The sequence below is a fragment of the Vanellus vanellus genome (genome assembly GCF_965231255.1).
Source record: "Vanellus vanellus genome assembly, chromosome: 17".
Classification (NCBI taxonomy): Eukaryota; Metazoa; Chordata; class Aves; order Charadriiformes; family Charadriidae; genus Vanellus; species Vanellus vanellus.
This window is the reverse complement of record NC_138922.1, coordinates 15241195-15260527: the sequence shown is the minus strand read 5'-3', so window position 1 is coordinate 15260527 and position 19333 is coordinate 15241195. Positions and strand designations below refer to the sequence as shown.

The 19333-nt window shown below is 50.1% G+C and overlaps 2 protein-coding genes across 5 annotated transcripts; both read right to left on the bottom strand.

Moving 5' to 3' along the window:
* Positions 1 to 103: 103 nt before the first annotated feature.
* On the bottom strand, positions 104 to 7395 carry RAC3 (Rac family small GTPase 3). 2 transcript variants are annotated; one of them, XM_082492428.1, is made up of 6 exons: positions 7311 to 7395; positions 2883 to 2954; positions 2487 to 2604; positions 1794 to 1856; positions 1147 to 1306; positions 104 to 1029 (listed from the first exon to the last, which is right to left on the bottom strand). In XM_082492428.1, exons 1-6 carry the CDS (start codon positions 7355 to 7357, stop codon positions 899 to 901), a joined length of 591 nt encoding a protein of 196 aa, XP_082348554.1. In that variant the 5' UTR covers positions 7358 to 7395; the 3' UTR covers positions 104 to 898. The 2 variants fall into 2 exon arrangements, with proteins under 2 accessions (XP_082348554.1, XP_082348555.1); XM_082492429.1 differs by lacking the exon at positions 7311 to 7395 and adding an exon at positions 5195 to 5263.
* On the bottom strand, positions 7354 to 19332 carry LRRC45 (leucine rich repeat containing 45; the record flags this gene model as incomplete). 3 transcript variants are annotated; one of them, XM_082492422.1, is made up of 17 exons in its annotated part: positions 7354 to 7550; positions 7962 to 8109; positions 8204 to 8377; positions 9332 to 9424; positions 10013 to 10105; positions 10963 to 11033; positions 11208 to 11319; positions 11492 to 11569; positions 11871 to 12006; positions 13055 to 13132; positions 13253 to 13311; positions 15342 to 15454; positions 16013 to 16141; positions 16862 to 17040; positions 17361 to 17431; positions 18314 to 18375; positions 19113 to 19332. In XM_082492422.1, 17 exons carry the CDS (start codon positions 19330 to 19332, stop codon positions 7354 to 7356), a joined length of 2013 nt encoding a protein of 670 aa, XP_082348548.1. The 3 variants fall into 3 exon arrangements, with proteins under 3 accessions (XP_082348548.1, XP_082348549.1, XP_082348550.1); XM_082492423.1 differs by having other exon boundaries at positions 8204 to 8374; XM_082492424.1 differs by lacking the exon at positions 15342 to 15454 and having other exon boundaries at positions 13253 to 13391.
* Between the last annotated feature and the right edge of the window lies 1 nt (position 19333).

Here is a 19333-nt window from a genome sequence, read left to right as displayed (position 1 = left end):
GATGATTAGAAATTGGACTTCTCTTTCTTCCAACCCCATTCCCCCCCCACAACCCTTCAGAAGCTCTCCCTGTTCCATCCAAATCCATAGAGCCCACCTGCACTTCCAGTGGGAAGGGAAAGAAGTTAGCAGACTCCTCATTGCTTCCTTTGCCGTCTTTAGTAGAAAAAAACAAAACAGAGGCAACAACCACAGCCCTGCTCTGCAGAGACTGGATCTGGGGGGGGAGGCCCTGCTAAAGACTGATGGGGGGGAGCAGCACCACGCTGTCCTAGGGTGTGCACACAAGAAAAGGCAAATACATCGATTGCACAGAGCTGTTTCATTCACTGAGTTAGGCTAGTACCCAATAAAGCACCTAATGATTAGTTCTTCAGCTTCGTACCTCATTTACTTCAACCCCTTCTGGGGCTGGTTATGATTTAACAGTCTCAGGCACGTATCTGCTAGAGCACCAATTTGTTAACTGTTAGCCACAGTAGGCTGGGCAAGGAGACCCTACCGCCCTCCCAGCTGCTCTTGTCATTCAGCACCATTCATATCCGCTCCCTCCCCACTCCCACAAGGATCTCCACCACCTGGGGTTTCCAGGACAGGATGGATGTCTCAGCCCTTTCAGCGTGGAGTTCAGGAGAGCCAAAACAGCCTGTTGCCCCAAGGAGCTACTTTGCCTTCCCCATTGTACCTCCCCTGGGGGCTGTACAGCCCCCCGCTAGTCTCCTGCCCCCGCTGCCCCTTCACATCAACACTGACGTTAAATCAAAGAGACATTTAAAAAACACTGACTTCGTACATGATGAAGGGCCCTACACATCCCAGCCCCCTCCAGAAACACCCAGCTAATATGCAATCTGTCAGAGGACGACAACATGCTGAGCCAGCACCTAGGCCACAGCCCTCAAAACACGGTACACTTTTTGCCAGGCTTCTTCACGGGCGGTGGGCAGAGCACAGCCCGGATGGCTTCATCAAACACCGTCTTCAAGCCCCGCTGCGTCAGGGCAGAGCACTCGAGGTACTTTACCGACCCTAGGGGAAAGAGAGCTCCAGCTCAACCACTCCAGTCCTACCAGGACGTACTGTCCCTCACCCACTCCAAAATATAAAGCTCAGTGCCATGGAGGTCTGTCAGCACATGAGACTCACCAATCTCCCGAGCCATGGCCAAACCTTGGGGGTAGGTGATGGGGGCCAGTTTCTTATCACGTAACCTTTCAATGGTGTCCTTATCATCCCTCAAGTCCAGCTTGGTGCCCACCAGGATGATCGGTGTATTTGGGCAATGGTGTCGGACCTCAGGATACCACTGAAACAGAGAGTCATGATAAGAAAAGTAGCTATAGCAGTAGATGCAACCATGAGGATGCATTTGCTTTTACTACAAGGCTTTTACTACTGTCTGGCACGGTGGCAACACCTGAACAGGGTACTTCTGCCTACAGTTCTGAATATGCTCTGCAGAAAGGGATAGGTGCAGGTGTAATAACGAAGGCATTGAGACATGGAAGCGTGACAGTGCCAGCCAACTCTGCACACAGCGCTTTCCTTAAGTGCATTTTAGCTTCTAGGACATCCCTTACCTTGTTTAAGATGCAGATTCAAAAAGGTAAAAAAACTTAGCCAAAGAAGTAATGAATAAAAATTAGGCCCCTCTTAAAACCTGTACACTATGCCCTTCCCTTATCAAAACAGGATGGCTACAAATTTTGGGCTTGTAGGTGTGGTGCTGGATGGAGCAGGGGACTTGACTGGTTCCTCCCTTCACTGTTTCACCCAGAAGGAGAATACTTTACCTTGGCTCTGACATTCTCAAAGGAGGCTGGACTCACAAGGGAGAAGCAGATCAAGAAAACATCCTGTGTGGAAACAAGAGGGTCAGCCACATAGAAAGAAACAGCTAGAGAGAATGGAGGAAGGGTGGAGAGGGAGCCTTACAGCGGACAACCTCCTCCCACAAGCAAGGACTATGGCTGTAAGAAATCTGTCCCCATTAAGGGTGCTAAACTAATTCAGAGAGGGAAGGAATGGGCTTTGAGTGTATGACTTCATCTTCTTTCACAACACTGGGCTCTGCTTGTTAAAAGCCTGCAGCCACAAAAACCTCAACAGTGCTATAGGCTTCATCCCTGGTAGGGGCCATGCAGGAATTGCTACAGCCAGGGAAACACTACTGCTGCAGCTCAACAGTGAGCTGTCCCACTGAGAAAGAATGGGAATAAGGAACGTGGCTCGGCTGCACAGCAGCCCCATACCATTCCTTTCACTTGAGCCTCCTGTGGCATATCTAACTGTCCAAACACCATTACGAAGCAGGGACTAGAACAGGACAATCTCTTAGGAGAAATTCAGCTGTGATACTTCTTACCAGCATTATGGTTACAGCTGCAGGAACTTAGACTTTCCTCAAAGGAAAGCCTGGCTGCACTTGGGAGCCTCCCTGTCCCCGAGAGGGAGCAGTGACAAGCCACTCCCAGCCCGGCACTCACCGTCTGTGGATAGGAAAGAGGCCGCAGTCGGTCATAATCCTCTTGCCCTGCTGTATCCCAGAGGCCTAGGTTCACTGGCTTTCCATCTACCATGACATTGGCAGAATAGTTATCAAACCTGCCAAGGAAGAGTCCCCATGAGTGACGATCTTCTCGTAACCCACACATCTCTTTATACGAAATCCAAGGGGGCAGTGAACCAGGAGAGGACACTGCAACACAGTTACAGTGGGGACAGTCTGCCCTCCTTACACACACAGCCGTACCACGGGCATCCTGCTCATGTGTGAAGTTCAGAGTTTGATTTGGGACAGCCTTCTCCATACCTACAAAACCAACCTTTACAAGACATGCATACAGAGCAAAAAGCAGCTGAAGCCCAAGGCCATTACTCACACAGTGGGGATGTATTCTCCTGGAAAGGCATTCGTGGTGTAGCTGATCAGCAAGCAGGTCTTCCCTACAGCTCTGCAGAGGGTAAGAGTGATAAGCATAAAGAAGGGTACAGCAGGAAGCACTGTAAAACTCACCCTTTCCCCACCCGAAAAAAGAGGTTCAGTAAAACATTATCATGTGAGGAAACAAACCTACAGCAGGCTGGGTTTCTCTAGCTGTCAGGGACCAGGCCTGAACTCAAAATGTGCACCTTGCCTGAGCACTGGCCTGACCCTGCTCTATCCCACTCCTTTTCCCCACCCATTCAGCATCAGCAAAACACCAAGCAAAATATATTTGTTCCAGGAACCAAAAGAGAGGGAATCAATTAGGGTTCTCTGCTGGGCTCAACACATCCATAATAATCTAGCAAAAGAGGTAAATAGCGAGGTGAAAAAACATGCAACAACACAGAATTATTCAAGCTCCTCAGATACAGGAATTAAATGCCAACAGCTACAAAGGGGGAAAAGTAAGTATCCCTAAACAAAAATGAACTTTAAAATTGACCACTGCCAGTTTGGAAAGAGATTTTGGCGTCAGTGTAGATGACTGAAAATATCAGCTCGGGGCTTTGCTGAAGGCAGGTGCGATTGGTCAAACCAGTGGTGGCAGCTGGCAGGGTCTGGGTCTGGTTGGCAATAGTGTAAGCATATGAACTTTAGTTCGCCCTGCAGGAGAAGAGGAAAGCCTAGTCATAAGAACAGAGAAGTACTCGGAGTGTGAATAGCGTATTTATCACTGTGAAAGTTGTGAACTGCAGAGAACCTTCCAGAGAAACAGATTGTGAGTGCCAGTGACAGGAAAAGCCTGAGTGAAGCTGAATAGCCAACAGAGATGGGTAACCTCTACCCAATTCTGGAAGTGGAGGGACATAAGGAAAGGCTTCAGGAGTAAGCGAGAGCCCCCCTGGGACCCTGCAGTGCTGCACCAGGATGACAGAACACACAGCGAGAACCACTACAGTAATCTACCCAGCTTTTCCCCGGGATCAGGTCCCCTCTCTTGGAGAACTGAGAGGTTGTGCGGGGAACCACTACACTGACCGGCCTGACTTTCCTCCCCAGCCACAACCTCTCTCCCACCAAATGCAGAATTCACGTAATTCACAGAAAACACACATATCTGTGATTAAAGTGTTTTGGTATCTGAATTCATTTAGTCTTTGCACTGTCAATTTGGTCTTAAAGCAAAACACCGGACTTCCAAACCTTCAGCTGAAGTCCAGTTCCAACATGCTGCGCTCCCAGCTGCTGCTCTCCCCTCCACAATAAGGCTGTGCTGTTCTGGTGGGTGGCTTTCTCCTGCTCCCCTCTTTGGCCCCCACAGCTAGGACCTGGAAGGCCTCGCTCCGAACGTGCATTTGAGAGGGTGGCATGCATTGGGAAGGTGGAAAGGCCAGTCCCTGCCTAAGACCAGTTCACATTTAGCTCTCCGCATCTCAGCTCTGTGCTTGCTGTGGTGATTAGAAAAGCAAAGAGGAATTATATGGAAAAATACGCAGGCCAAGCTAGAAATAGCTATGAAGCACCATAAATCTACTGCTTGCCTGCATCTTGCATACAGATGTGTTCTTGGAAAAAGGCATATAGGGAAAGCCTAAAGAAAAGAGCAAGAGGGATGACAAGAGGCACACAGTGAGATCAGAAACAGCAACGTATTTCTTGGAACACAACAAAAGGAGGTATGACAGAAACCTGCTAACGTCGAGATTTTTAGGGTGGACTTTGTGACGAATCACACCTGTATGATGAAAATGAGCAAAATACAGGCACCTAATAAAACAATGAGGAGACAGATTTAAAGCCCAGGGAAGCAGGTATTTGGTTCCCGGGCCATGCGTCCCTGGGCGTGAAGCCAAACACTGTCAAGAGACGAGGACCCAAGTTTGGGACGGGGCACGGGAGGCGCGGCTGCCGCAGGGCCCCGCTCCTCGGCCGGGAGACGGCGGCGCCCGCTGGGCCTCGCCGCGAGGCCCGGCCCGGCCCCGGCGCCTCACGCGCCGCCTCTCCCCCCGGTGAGGGGCCGCGGCGGCCCGTCCGGCCGCGGCCCCGCCGAGCGCCGCCCCACCCCGCCCGGGCCCCGCAGCGCTACGGGCCGGGCCGGGCCGGGCCTCGGCGCCGCGCCTCCCGCTGGCGGAGCCGGCTCTCCCGGGCCGCGGGGCGGGGCCGCGCCGGGCCCTCCCTTCCTTCCCTCGGCGCCGCCGGGCCCGGGCCCGTTTTGTGCGGGGCCGCGGAAGGTCGCGGCCGGCGGGGGCGGCCCCGCGCACTCACCCGTCGCCCACCACCACACACTTGATCGCCTGCATCTGCCCGCGATGGCGGCGCCGCCGCGACTCCGCCGCAGTGACAGCCCGCGCGCGGGGCGGGGCCGGACCGGGCCGAGCCGAGCGCGGCGCCGGGGGCGGGGCGAACGCGGCGCCGGCCCCGCCCCCCCGCTGCCGCCCGCCGGTGCCGGCGGGTCGCGCCGCCGAGGGCGCCGGGGGAGAGCGGCGGGGCGCACCGGTAGCGACCTCCTACCCCGCCCCGCCGCAGGACCCAGCCTCCCCCGGCTTCCCTTTTTCCGGGCCGCCACCGGCTCGCTGCCGCCGCCCTTCCCCCCACCCCCAAAGGGCAAGTTACCGGCGCGCCGCCCGGTGGAACGGCACGACAGGCGTTGCCCAGAACCTTGCGGAGGACAGCTCCCACACCGCCCCACCCCACCCCCCGCTCAGGGGTGAAGCTTTAAAACGCGGTTGCATTGTAGCTGCAGATTTCACCATCATCTGCCCTGAGCTGCTGAGGAACAAAGATGCAGCAGCAAAAATCCTGCATAAAGATGAATTTTGGTTTCCTTCACCTCTCCAGGTAGTCTGCCAAGAACAGAGATAACTCATGTACTGGTACCGTCTCAAAACAGGCTTTGCTCTTCCCGTACCTGCTGGTCCAGAGCTGCCCAGTAGCACCCACTCTGAGCTGCCAACACAGGCCCTCTCCTCCCTTTCTCACCGGGGCCCAGAGGCTCCCAGCTTTGCTTTTACCTTAGTTCAGAACCAAAATCTGTAACCATACTTGGCTTAGCCACCTATAACAGCTTTTTAGCCCCAGGACAGGAGCAGGATCTTCACGGCAGTAAAGCGGCAGCAGGCCCCTCCTGCCACATCAGTCAAACATCCAGCTCGTCACTGCCAGCATTACAGCAAAATGCAAAAGCTCTTTATTAAGAAAGCAGAGCAAAACCCAGTATGAAAAAAAACACAAACCAACCAGTACACACAGAAAGTTTCACTTTCCAGTTGCCTTTTAAAATATGTACTGCAAGTTCATTTCTCTCACCATAGACTCACTGGAGAAACTTAACAGGAGGCTCTCACACTGCTGTCCTGACAAGAGGTCTCCGTTTTCTCCGATTCAGACCCTCGCATCCCTTCCCTTTCTCTGTGCCACATGGGTACTTGTGCCCCCAGTAAAAGGAAGCACCTTCTCCCCTTTGTGCTCCGAGAAGCAGCTCTGCAGTGGCAAGTCAGAAGCATCACTCCTCTCCAGGATAAGGCCCAGAAAACAGCGCTCAGCTCCAGGACCCTGGGAAGCCAGCAGGACAGTTTTGCCATTTGTAATAGCGGAATGAAATCCTGTTGCATTTTGGCAACCGGAACTCCAGCCAAGGGCTGCAGTTCACAGTGAGGAAGCACTGACGCTGACCCCCGACACCCCAGCCCACCCTTTCCATGTCAGTCGGTGTTGTAGGGGCTTGAACCATGGCCAAAGCCCAGCTGTCCAACAAGGATATGGATAGCCACTGCACAGCAGTCCCCCTCTGCATAGCTCTTTCTATATATAATGAGTGCATATCTACTGCCCCTCACTACAGCCAGAGCCACGGAGGGGCAGGGGCGTCAACGTGAGCCCTGTCAGCCCTTGCTTCCATCTGTAAGCACTGGGCATAAAAGCACAGGTGGCAAGATCTGGTGTTTCCAGCAGCTTTGGGACCCCATGAGCAAAGTACATGGCTCGCACCTACAGGGAACTGTAAACATTGCTGCCCAACATTTGTCATATTTCACTGGGAACAGCCCTGGCATCCAAAAAAATGCTTCAGAATGACTGTTGCCCAGGGAACATACGACCCCCGGGTAACAAGAGGGTGTGCCAACAGACTGGTGCTGTACAGAAGGACACAGAAACTACTTCAAATGTTGTAGCAGCGCAGGGGAAGGGTTCCATATCATGAACTCAGACCCACGAGCCTCTATCCCAGCCCTGGATGGTTGTTTCCTCCTCTCCTTTATGCAGTCGGGAGCAAGATTTCTGAAGAGTACGAGCGATTTTCTGTGTTTGCAGGCCTTTGTGTCACCCTACCATGACAAAACTGCCCCACTTAGAAAGAACAGGCTGTACCCGAGTTGCTCACCCTCTTCCTGACACCAGGTATCTGGATTCTTTAAGCCACACTCTCATTTCCTAGAACTGTGGGTTCCCAAGGGGGAGCCCTGAAGATATGCCATGATGGCATTCTGCAAGAACCTTGCTCGCTGGGCCTCTTCTTCCCTCATCCTGGAGATGTCAGCCTCTTTCGTTCTCAGCTTCTCCAGCAGCATAGAGATTTCACTTTCTTTGTCCAACAGTGCCTCATGGTGATTACTTGATAGGGCTGTGAAAGAAGCACAGCATTAGTAAAGAAAATTAGTGTATCCCTAGAATAAACAGAACAACACATTATAGATATGGCCAAAGGCAATGGAAGAAGGATGATCAACAGGGACATGACAGAAGCTGCATGAGACAATGTGAGAGGTTTTGCACAGACAAGATGTTGCACTTCACCGTGCAGGAAATCCAAACATTTTGCTTGCTGTGGAGCTTTCAGTAGTTATCTGAGTCTTGGTTTCTATAAACTGAGGACAAGAATCCCTGCAAATACATCGGGATGGAGGGTACAATTCATGGTTGTGCTCACCGGCAGGAAGCGCTGCTGTCACTACCTGTAAGGACAGCTCTTACCCCAGGCCCACTGTGGGGTAACCCAGCATTACCATTTGAGAAGCATGAAAGGATCCGTCACCTTTCAGCTGCCTCTCCAGGGCTGCAATCTTCTCTCTCAGCCCCTCCTGTGCTGTGCGCTCAGCCTGCAGGTGTCCCATCTGCTCCTGTAATTCCACTTTCACTTTATTCACCTCTGTCACTTTCTCCTCTTCTTTACTGTTCAGGTCCTGAAACACAGAGACAAATCCATGAACAAGCAAACAACTTCAGTGACTTGTTCTGCCACTGTGGTGACCACGTCTCTACTCCAGTCCAGATTACCTGCTGAAGTTCCTCTAGCCTCCTTCTGAGTCCGTCAGCCTGCAGGCTCAACTGATTGGCTTTGGCTTGGGCCTCAGCAACCATTTGTTTTTGTTTAAGGCAGCAGTTCTGAGCTTCATCCCGTGACTCGGTCATCAGCCGCAGCTTCTCTTCTAGGTGTTCTAGTCGTTGCTGCTGTAAGACACAAAGGAAAATGAAAATACATCAGTCCCACTCCATTCCTGGGAAGGGCTTCTCCCCTTTTTGTTCCCAACACAGTGAACCCTTGGTTGAGTCAATTTGCACTGAAGAACAAGCACAGAACTTAGCCATAATAGATATGGCACTTTCCCCTGGCATTCAGGAGTGAATCTATGCTGCTTTCTGCTGCCAGGGAAAACATTCTGATGGAGATGCTGCAAAGCCCAGCTCACTCACTAAGAAACAGAGGCACGTCCTTGGTAGAAGCACCAATGCCACTGCCAATGTTTACAACTAATGCTCTGTCTTCACTTCCTCTGTATCCCTAATGGCTCTCAAACGCTGCTGTGTGCAGCTAAGAACTGCTGTGTCCCACCACCACCACACATGGCAGCCTTCATATGTTTGTAACTCTGTACAGCATTTTCTCTTGTGATGTTACATATAAGTAAACATTCAAACAATTTTGGTGTATTTTTGTCATCCTTTGGTCTCTTTCACAGAGCCTTGACTTCATTGTCATTTTCACAGAGTTCAATTCTACAGTGATTTTTTTTATCCAGCAGCAGTAGCCACCTGCGGAAATTCCTCTCAGTCCAGAGAAAAAGGAGCAGCCCATGAACGCTGCTGTTAAACAGAAGGATCAATATCTGGCTGTTAGCTTCAAAAGTTGGCAACTTAGATGAAATCTGCTATGACAATATCCACATCAATTCTGTTACTACTGGAAAGCACAGAGCAGGTGGGGATGGTGGTTAAATTCTGGAGACAATTAAAAACAGACTTTTCAGAACTCCTTCCTCAGAAATCACACTATTTGCAGGCCAGTGAGACCCAGAGTAAGGAGTTATGCAGCAGTTCTCCGAGACAAAAACATAGGCTAGACAGCCAAACCCACTCCTTCCCACAGAGGCAGGGCCCATGGACAGGGACAGGTCTTAGCCTTACCTCCTCCAACCGTGCCTGATTCCGGACTTTTATTAACTCCTCCTCTGCCTGCCCTCGCTCAGTGAGTGCAGCTGCTTTGACTTGGCTCAGCTCCTGCCACAGAAACATGAAAGATCATTCCAGATAAAGCTGCATCACTGACTAGGCAACGTGAGCAGCTTCCAGTGGCAGGCTACAACACGACACTGCTGTCTCTCTCACTCAGGGGCAGGGAAAACAAACTCAGGATACACACTTTTTCTCACCCCGAGATTGCTATCTAAATTCAATGAGAATTTCAGTTATATGAGGGCAAGGAATGGGTGAAGCTTTCCAAAGACAGGGGAATAGGAGAGGGCAGTGCTGATCTAGCTGGGGGAACAGACAAGGAGAAATATGCTACACCACATAGGACCACATGGGAAACCTGTGAAGTCAAATCCTGGTAAGAATCTAAACATGTTCAACATAAACTTTACTTTTGTTCAATCAGAATCTACAAGTTTTTCCTTGGAACCTTCTCATTCCTTAGGTCAAAGCAGTAAAAATAATTTTAGCTGTTAAACTGCTGTTTTCTGTTCCTCCCTACAGCACATGACAATCTTTACATAGGTCAGCAATGGAAGACTCCACAAGGTCCCCTGGCAGCCTTCTACCACCACTACCTGAGCATTCCAATGCACCTGGAGCATGCTTTCTCACCTCCTCCAGAGCTATCCTGATGGCCTCCAGCCTCTGGATTCTGTCCTGCATGGAACGTTCACTGACCTCAATGTGCTGTGTCATATGATCCACCTGCACAGCAGTAGAAACCGTTTAAGCAAGTGCCAGAAAACCACTCCTATCTTCAGACATAGCAGCACGGCCATTCGGCATGACAAAGAACATCCTCTCATTGAGCCACCTATGACCAAAGCAAAAGTCTTGCCTCCTTCAAAGCTTCACTAGGAAACTGTAATATAGATAGAATCTGCCCTCTAGAAACTGGGAACCTTAGACAGAGATCCTTTCCAGACCAAGATGAAAGATACAGAGTCTGAGCTCTCATCTTCAAGTGGTACGAAACACCAGAGATTCATTTTCTAGTTGTAATGTGGCTAAAATCTTCCTGGCCTATGTCTTTTCTTACAAGATTTCAAAATCTTCAGATAAATCTATTGGTATGTTTTTATTTTTGAGAGATTTCACATCTCAATAAACACTCCAAAGAGAGTGGAAAGCCTCTTGTCCTGTCCACACTCAGACAGAATGCCCCTGAAGCATAAGGAAAGGAACTAGTGAGCTGAGCCCCCTTAAAGGATTGGTTGTATATGGCATGTATGTCTTGATTTCCTCCATTAATGCATCTTTATTTCAGTGAGCGTGACAAGACCATTATTTATAGCAAGACTGACACAGGGCCAGCCTCGAAGCCGCTTTTGTGGAATCACATAGCTCTCTGGTCCATACTCTTGCAAGCTACAAAATCTTACTAGGCAGTAGAATGTCTTGTGATCTCTTCAGCTAGGCTTTGCTTGTAGAAATGGCCTATTATTCCCACACTAAGTTCACTAATTTTTAAAGTTGTTTAAGAGCAGCTGAGAGCAAACAATGACTTCCAGTGGTGCCTGTATGTCGGGACCAAAGAGATGCTGCAGAAACCCCATTCTTACCTCTTTTATCCGAAGGGATTCCATGTCTTCAAGGCTTTGTTTAAATCGTCTCTTCTCCATTTCCAGGCGTTCTGCAGATTAAAAGCAGGCATACCCCTAATATGGCATTCCTGCTACACAGGCTATATTTACTTTTACTCTATCACAAACTTCCACCTTTCTCCTTGGCTGCCTTGCACCGTTGACTCACAGACAGTAATCCCAACCCATAGGTGTCCACGAGCTGTTTCTGCTCCTCCACTCACCTTCAGCCTGCACGGCCTGCAGCTTCAGCTCTGCTGTTGTGTTGGTCAAGTCTTGTTTCACCTGGAAGAGCTGATCCTGCTGAACTTTGCACTTCTTCTCCAACTCATCCACCTGCAAGGAAATTACCACCACAAAGGATTTTCTTTTCCTATTAGCAGAGAAAGTTGGCTGTACAGAACGATCAGCAGAGACACAAACAGGGATCAAAGCAGGGGACATATATACAGAGCAGAAGTGAAGAACGCCCAAGTCCTGCTCCTAAGCCTTGGACTTGCTTTCCCACCTGGTTTCTTAGAAGCAGATTTTTATCACTGGCAGCAGACAAGTCACGCAGAAGCTTGCCCTCCCGATCAGCACCTTCCTGCAAACAGAATAAAAATTAGGAACCTGTGCTCACCTTAGTTCTCGCGTTGCCAACATACTCCTACTCCAACTGCCAACACCACACACAACTAAACCCAGCCTACCCCATAAACACTGTGGCTTCTCTCCACACCTAGCACTCACCTGTCTAATTTACACAAGAATTTTTGTCATAGCAGCTGTGGTTAACTCACTAAAAATCATGCTTGCCTATCCCATCCAGCATCCCCCAAACCTACACAAACCAGGTAGGACCTGGAATGCTGCTCTCAAACCTAACTTGGACTTATCCAGCTCACCTGCTTTTGCTGCTGGAGCTCTGTTAAGTGGCGCTCAGCCATGCTGGTTTGTTGCTGTTTTGTGGCATTGAGCAGCTCTCCCAAATTGTGCACCTTCTGCTCAGAGAGAGCCAGGGCAGCTTCAGTCATCTGCAGCCTATACAGAGAAACACCTTCCAGAGTCCCTTCTAAGGGAGACACTTCCAGTGAGCTCCCTACGCTACATGGTACAGGATGTTAACACACATCTGGCAGTGGATGAGATCAGGCTAGCTAAATGAGGCATTTTTCGCCCCTGGGAAAAGGACACCGCTTATCCTCATCAGAGGCACCCAGTAGTCTCTGCAAACAGTGAGTGACCTGGGACTTCTCAGAGCCTGGTGTTCATTACGTTTTCCCTGTGTTGTCTTCCATGAGCTGTTTTCTCTGCCTGGACCTCTCCAGGATTTGCCCACTCTCATGGGAGAACAAAGCTGGCTATTTTATACCACTGCAAGGTTGTTTAAAATCAGGGATAGAATTTTAAACACAGGTAACAGAATCGACTTGCTTACTCTGTACACGAAGGACATGCCCACACTCCGGCATGGCATAATGAAACTACCTTTACCTGACAGAATTGAACAAGCCAGGCTCATCAGTGTTTGAAATCTAACCACTGCCACGTGCATACGGCTCTACACAATCTAACACTTCTGGGCAGCTCCACCTCTTTGTTCACAGAACCACAGAATGGTCAGGGTTGGAAGGGACCTCTGGAGATCATCCATTCCAACCCCCCTGCCAGAGCAGGGTCACCTACAGCAGGTAAGCATGCAATCTTGCTGATCAAGATCCTCCACAGCTGCAGTGGTTCTCAGAGGATACTGCCAACTGCCAGGGGAAGCAGGTACAGACTGCCATGCTGTAAACTGTGTGAGGAACATTCCCCCATCCCATCCCCACAATCCTTTTTTTCCCTTTTTGCCCTCTGTGATTCACTTGCTCTCACACCAATGCACTGTAATTTTACTTAAATGCAGGCTAAATATCTAGTGTGGCAAACCCAAAGGACTGATCTGATCGTAATTTCTGGATATTACTGCAGAACTAAGCAAAATAGTAAGCCAGCCACTCTACAAGATTATCCCCTTCTTAACAGCTCTGCTCAGCACTGCCTATACCGCACAGAACAGTGGGAAGGCTAAGGTTTTCCTCCTCCATACTTGGCTTTCAGGGAATTCATAATAGAGTGCTGCTCGTCCAATGCTTCCTGCAGCTGGCTGACTCGTGCTGCAGACATCCTACATTTTGGGGGGAAAAAAAAGAAAGGAAGAAAAAAAAGGTGGGTAATGTCTGCCAGGAAATGGAGAGGGCCTGATTCTGCTATCAAAGAGCAGAAAGCACTCAGAAATTCAACCCACCTGCCACTCCTGGCTATTTCTTCTCTCTGCTTGTCTATAGTGTCCATCATATCCAAGAACTGTGAACAAGGTAAACATCTATGAGAAAATATTCCATCATATTTGAGAAGTCGTAGCAGTCCGGTGAAGTTCCCACTGACTGGAAAAGGGGAAACATAATGCCCATTTTTAAAAAGGGAAAAAAGGAAGACCTGGGGAACTACGCGCTGGTCAGTCTCACCTCTGTGCCCAGCAATATCATGGAGCAGATCCTCCTGGAAACTATGCTAAGGCACATGGAAAATAAGGAGGTGATCGGCGACAGCCAACCTGGCTTCACTAAGGGCAAATAGTGCCTGACAAATATGGTAGCCTTCTACGATGGCATTACAGCATTGGTACATAAGGGAAGAGCAACTGACATCATCTGCCTGGACCTGTGCAAAGCATTTGACGCTGTCCCGCATGACATCCTTGTCTCCAAATTGGAGAAACATGGATTTGATGGATGGACCACTCATTGGATAAGGAACTGGGTGGATGGCTGCACTCAAAGAGTTGCAGTCAATGGCTTGATGTTTAAGTGGTGACCAGTGATGAGTGGTGTTCCTCAGGGGTCAGTACTGGGACCTGTACTGTTTTACAACTTTGTCAGTGATGTGGACAGTGGGATTGAGTGCACGCTCAGCAAGTTTGCAGATGACACCAAGCTGTGTGGAGCGGTTGACATGCCGGAGGGATGGGATGCCATCCAGAGGGACCTGAAGAGGCTGGAGAGGTGGGCCTGTGCGAACCTCATGCAGTTCAACAAGGCCAAGTGCAGGGTCCTGCACGTGGGCCAGGGCAATCCCAAGCACAAATCCAGGTTGAGTGGAGAATGGATTGAGAGCAGCTCTGAGGAGAAGGACTTAGGGGTGTTGGTCAATGAGAAGCTCAACATGAGCTGGCAGTGTGCGCTGGCAGGCCAGAAAGCCACCCACATCCTGAGCTACATCCCCAGCAGCATGGCCAGCAGGGCGAGGGAGAGGATTTTGCCCCTCTGTTCCACTCTTGTGAGACCCTCCTGCAGTGCTGCCTCCAGCTCAGGGGCCCCCAACATAAGCAGGACAGGGACCCGTTGGAGTGGGTCCAGAAGAGGCCACAGAGATGCTGTGAGGTCTGGAGCCCCTCTGCTGTGAGGACAGGCTGAGAGAGTTGGGGGTGTTCAGCTGGGAGAAGAGAAGGCTCCGGGGAGACCTTAGAGCCCCTTCCAGTGCCTAAAGGGGCTCCAGGAAAGCTGGGGAGGGACTCTTGATCAGGGAGTGGAGTGATAGGATGAGGGGGAACGGTTTTAAACTGAAAGAGGGGAGATTTAGATTAGATAATAGGAAGAAATTCTTTACTGTGAGGGTGGTGAAACACTGGCCCAGGTTGCCCAGAGAAGTTGTGTCTGCTCCATTCCTGGAGGTGTTCAAGGCCAGGCTGGACGGGGCTTTGAGCAACCTGGTCTAATGGGAGGTGTCCCTGCCCAAGGCAGGGGGGTTGGAACTCAATGATCTTTAAGGTCCCTTCCAACTCTCATCATTCTGTGATTCTAAAACGAACAACAACAGCTTGAAGCATTTACATTTCTCATCTTTTTCTTCCTAGTGACAGCTGAAGACAGGTCAAGCAACTCTATTGAAAGCAAGCAAACTGAAGGTTTGACAGGTTCATTAGCACATCTGACTGAGGTCATCAACTATAGGGACTCTGCACCATTAGGTGTCAGAAGGAAAACAGACTCATATTTCTAGGTTTTCACCACTTGGAAAATATCAAGCCAATTGCAAAAGAACCACTGAAAGCACGAATATGGGTGAAAAAAATCACCAAAACTCCTCCAGAATGCAGAGTGAATAGGTCCAGCAGGGCCTGGGTCCATACCTGTATTGTCATGGATTTGGTTCCTGAGCAACCTAGCTCAGAGGAAGGACCCAATTTACTAAAGCATGCTGTGTGCCTGTCCATAAAGATGGACATGCAACTTCAGGTGCACAATAACCCTGTCAGAGTGTTTCATGGGGACACCGAGGGAAAGCATAGGATTCCAGCTATCCCATTTGAACTGGCAACATGTAATATTGCTGACCTGCTTGGTCTTTTCATCCTTTAGACTCAAAACCTCCTTGCTGAGTATGTATGTTCGGTTCTGGGTCTCACTCAGGATAGTCTGACGGTCTTGGTTGTGATCCATGGCTTGTTCTGATGCAGAGAGAGCAGGAGAGCATGCACATGTTTCTAAAGCAACAGAACAGCAAGTACTGCTGGAAGAGATAGTGCTTAGGATGACATCTGGCTATCAGAAGCATCAGGACAGTGGCCCACGTAGAGAGACAGCTCTCAGCTTACAGACACAAGGTGGGGTAATTGATGGGGTAATCAACACTCCAGCCACAGGAGAGCCATTCAACTCCACTGTGAATAGGACAACGACAAAGGACATGCTGCATTGGCCATATCCAAACTTGGCTACTCAGAGGGAAACTAGAGCCCCAAGTTCTTGCACATTCACATAGCATAGTAATCTCTAATTCAATTCAAATATTTTTTTTCCTCTTGCTGGTAAAAGTGACACCTCCAACCTGACCAGCCCTCATTAAAGGACAAGAGGAAGCAATGCAGAGTACTGTGTGAATGCTGTTAAGAAAGAGAGAGGAGGAGGGATAGCTCTCTTCTGGAGCAGCAAGTGCCTTATGTCCCTCAAGTACTGAAATGGGAAAGGAATAACTGATGCTTTCCTGTGCAACAAGTAATACTTACCCACAGCTTTCAGGATGTCACTAGGAACGTTGTTCCCAGCCAGCTCCAGCCTCTTCAGGGTCTTGTTGCTGTGCAGGCAGGTCAGCAAAGCTCGGCCACCCAGAAGCCCAATATTATTCCAACGCAAATCTATACAGAAAGCAAACTTTCACACCGGTAGTCACACATCTGCTGAAAAGCTCAGGGCTCAAGAGAAACCGTGCTCCTTATACATCTACAAGCATGGCTAACTAATCCCAGATGGTCTCAGCACAAACACAGGTGAATACTGTCTCCTTTATCAAGATGAATGAGGATGCAAAATGACAGACAAAGCAGGAAAGGCAAGGATAAATCTTAAGTGTAGTAAAATGCAGGAAGCTGTTACAGTTCAAAAGGTACACAAGTCTATGCCTTCTTCTCATGAGCCTTCCTTCCACAACCACAATCCGTGGATGAGAAAGAATAGGCATCAAGAGCCACATTTTCCTGAAGGAAATTCTGGCAAAATTCCTCACTAAGGACAAAGCAAGTGTGAAGTCTTACAGTCTGGCATGAGGCATGCCAACAGCATCCACAAATGGGAGTGAACACACATTTCCTCCTCCACTAAGAACCATTCTGCTCCAAGCACACAATCTTCACCTGCAGGTTTGGTTCCAGAGATTCCAGTTACAGTTCCCACTCTCCAAAGGCCATGGGGCTACAACCTCTACTCCCTGCACAAAGCCTGCAAAGCACTCCAGACTGACAGGAGTTGAGAATGACACTGACCAGCTGGCAGAGATCAGGGCAGCCTGCAACAAACCTGAAGATATATGTGTGCATGCATGCATATATGCAGGTGGGCAAAGAACCAATCACTCTTACCCAGCTCCTGAAGACTGGCATTTTGTTTCAGTGCCATGGCCAGGTCTCCAGCCCCTTGATGGTTGATCTGGTTATTGCGCAGATCTAGCCGCTGGAGAAAGTTGTTTGCTCCCAGTCCTTGGCAGAAAAAAGAGAAGCCCTCCTCCCACATGCCAAGGTTGTTCCATTCCAAGATTAGGCTAGGGAAAATCAGACAGGATTGGGAGTTCATGAACTAAATGGACAGTTGCAAGAGCTTGAATGACACCCGGATCATGGTACCCATTCGAACACCCAGGTCCCCTAATGGACTCAGTTTCAGAGAGCAAGATGCTGCTAGGGCCATGAATTCTCAGAAGGGGCACCTCCAGTTCTCACTTCTTCACCTGTCCCATCCCTCACAAGAAATTGCACTGCTTGACATTCCTTCTACCCCAACAAAACACACCCTCAACCCTTTTCTAATGTTGTGCTCCATCTGGCAGGAATAGCAGAAAGAGAGGTAGATACAGTTTTTTACCTCCTGATGGATTTGTTCTGCCTAAGAAGTTTTCCCAAAGCCTCAGCTCCCACGGTTCGCAGGTTATTTCCCTGAAACAAAAGTCCCAGGTGATCAGTAGGCTACTCCCTGTCCCAATCCAGCTATCACATCAAATGCCACCAGGTGCACCCCAGCTGTGATGCCGATTTCAGTCTGTCAAAGATGGTCTGAGTAACATTTGTTTCACATATCAGTCAGCTTTCCAGAAAATGAAAGACCCCAGGAGGAACAGCAGACAAATACACCGCTAGTCTTGTGAGGCATCATGACTGAAAGCTCACAAAAATCACAGGATAGCACAGGATCAGCATAGCCCATGATGTCACGGAAAATGCCGATTCCAGATTAACAGAAGCATTTCAACATGCTTCATCACAAAGGGCATGGCTAGCACCAGCACAGATGAGAAAGAAAGGTGTGATGCAGTTTAGGACTGCAGATTCAAGGCAATAGCTACATGCCAGAAAAATACAGACAGAAAGTCACTCTCACAGTAGAGCAATCATCACATCTGAAAGTGAATGCCTAGTTCCAGGCCCTAGGCTAGCTGAAAGACACTGGTAAGCCAGATAAACTCTACAGAAGCGCAAGTCAAACAACTAGTAACTCGCTGATTAATACAGAAACCCAAAGAAAAGCCTACAAATGCCTCATCTGACCAAGCAGCAACTGACAAATGATACACAGCAATAACTTCCTATCAAAACAGAGTAACTGATTAAAAATGGACAAAGATGAGCTGCAAAGTAACTTTGGATAGTCATGACATGGTGTTAGGGAGGCAAGGACTGAGTCGCTTGAGAACAAGAACTTTACAGAAGTACACATCTTGTAAAACAATCCTGCACCAGGACTATTTCTAACTCTGATTAAGTTTGTGCTCTTTTTTCCTTCTCCACCTCTTTGTCTTAATTTCATTTGCACAGACTCACCTTCAAATCTAAAGATTTGACTGTGGTGTTGGAACAAAGACCATGCACCAGAAGTTTTACACCTAAGTAGAAAAAAAAAAAAAAAGACAGTTGTTTATTTCATACATGTAACCCTCTGCCTGAGCTGGAAGATAAAGAATCCTTTCAAACAGCCAGCTCAGAGGTTGTGGCTATGACAACACATATGACCTAGCAAAGGGCCACTGCTCCTAGAAAGTGCGACTCTGAACTTTCAGGGCAGAAGACTTCTCATATATTCTCAGAGAAAGAGATGCCTGGGTAAAGACCTACATGTCACCCTGCGTACCTTCCTAGGGTAGCTGTGAAAATAGCCCACATCCAGACAGGCTGTGCAGACAAGACGCTCGTCGGCTTACTTAACCCTGTCCCACGCAGCAGGGACCGAGGGGAGACTCGTCCTACCTCCTATAGAATCGCTGTTCAGCGCCCGCTAGATTTAATGATCTAGCGATTAGATAAAGCGGAGTACCGTCCGAACCCTGCTGCATCAGCAGCTGCCACCAGTCCCGTCTATTCGAGGCCAACAACGGCAGAGGTGGGCAAGCGCCTCTGGCAGCCAAGGGACTCAAACTGCGCTGCCACCCACCCGCCGGGCACCTCCACCGCCTCCTCCTCCGGCCGGCCCGCGGCCGCCTCCAGATCCACCCGGTGCCGCCGCTGCCGGGCGGCGCCACAGACCCCTCGCAGAGAGACGCCCGCGCGCCCCCGTCCCCGCCCGCCAACGGCCGCGGGCCGGGCCCGCTCCCGCCCGGGCAAGCTGCCGCCGCCCCGCGCGCACCTTCCTCGCTCAGACCGCAGTCGCCAAGCGCCACCTCGGCGAAGGGCGCGGCGCCGGGCAGCAGCCGGGCCAGCGCGCCGCACGTCTCCAGCGAGAGGCTCTGCGCCGCCAGGTCCAGGCGGCCGCGACCAGGCGCCCCGGCGGGCTCCCGCAGCCGCCGCAGCACGGCCTCCTGCGGCGCCGCGCACAGCCGCGCGTAGGCCCGCCGGAACTCCTCCATG

Bases quoted from the DNA above. Each gene is read 5' to 3' on its own strand.
- RAC3 (XM_082492428.1), bottom strand. From the start codon at position 7,357: ATGAGAGTGTGGCTTAAAGAATCCAGATACCTGGTGTCAGGAAGAGG. The intron at 2,955-7,310 runs GTGAGCAACTCG...TACCCTCTGCAG, and splicing joins TACCTGGTGTCAGGAAGAGG to AGCTGTAGGGAAGACCTGCT. The intron at 2,605-2,882 runs GTGAGTAATGGC...CTTCCTTGGCAG, and splicing joins GGAGAATACATCCCCACTGT to GTTTGATAACTATTCTGCCA.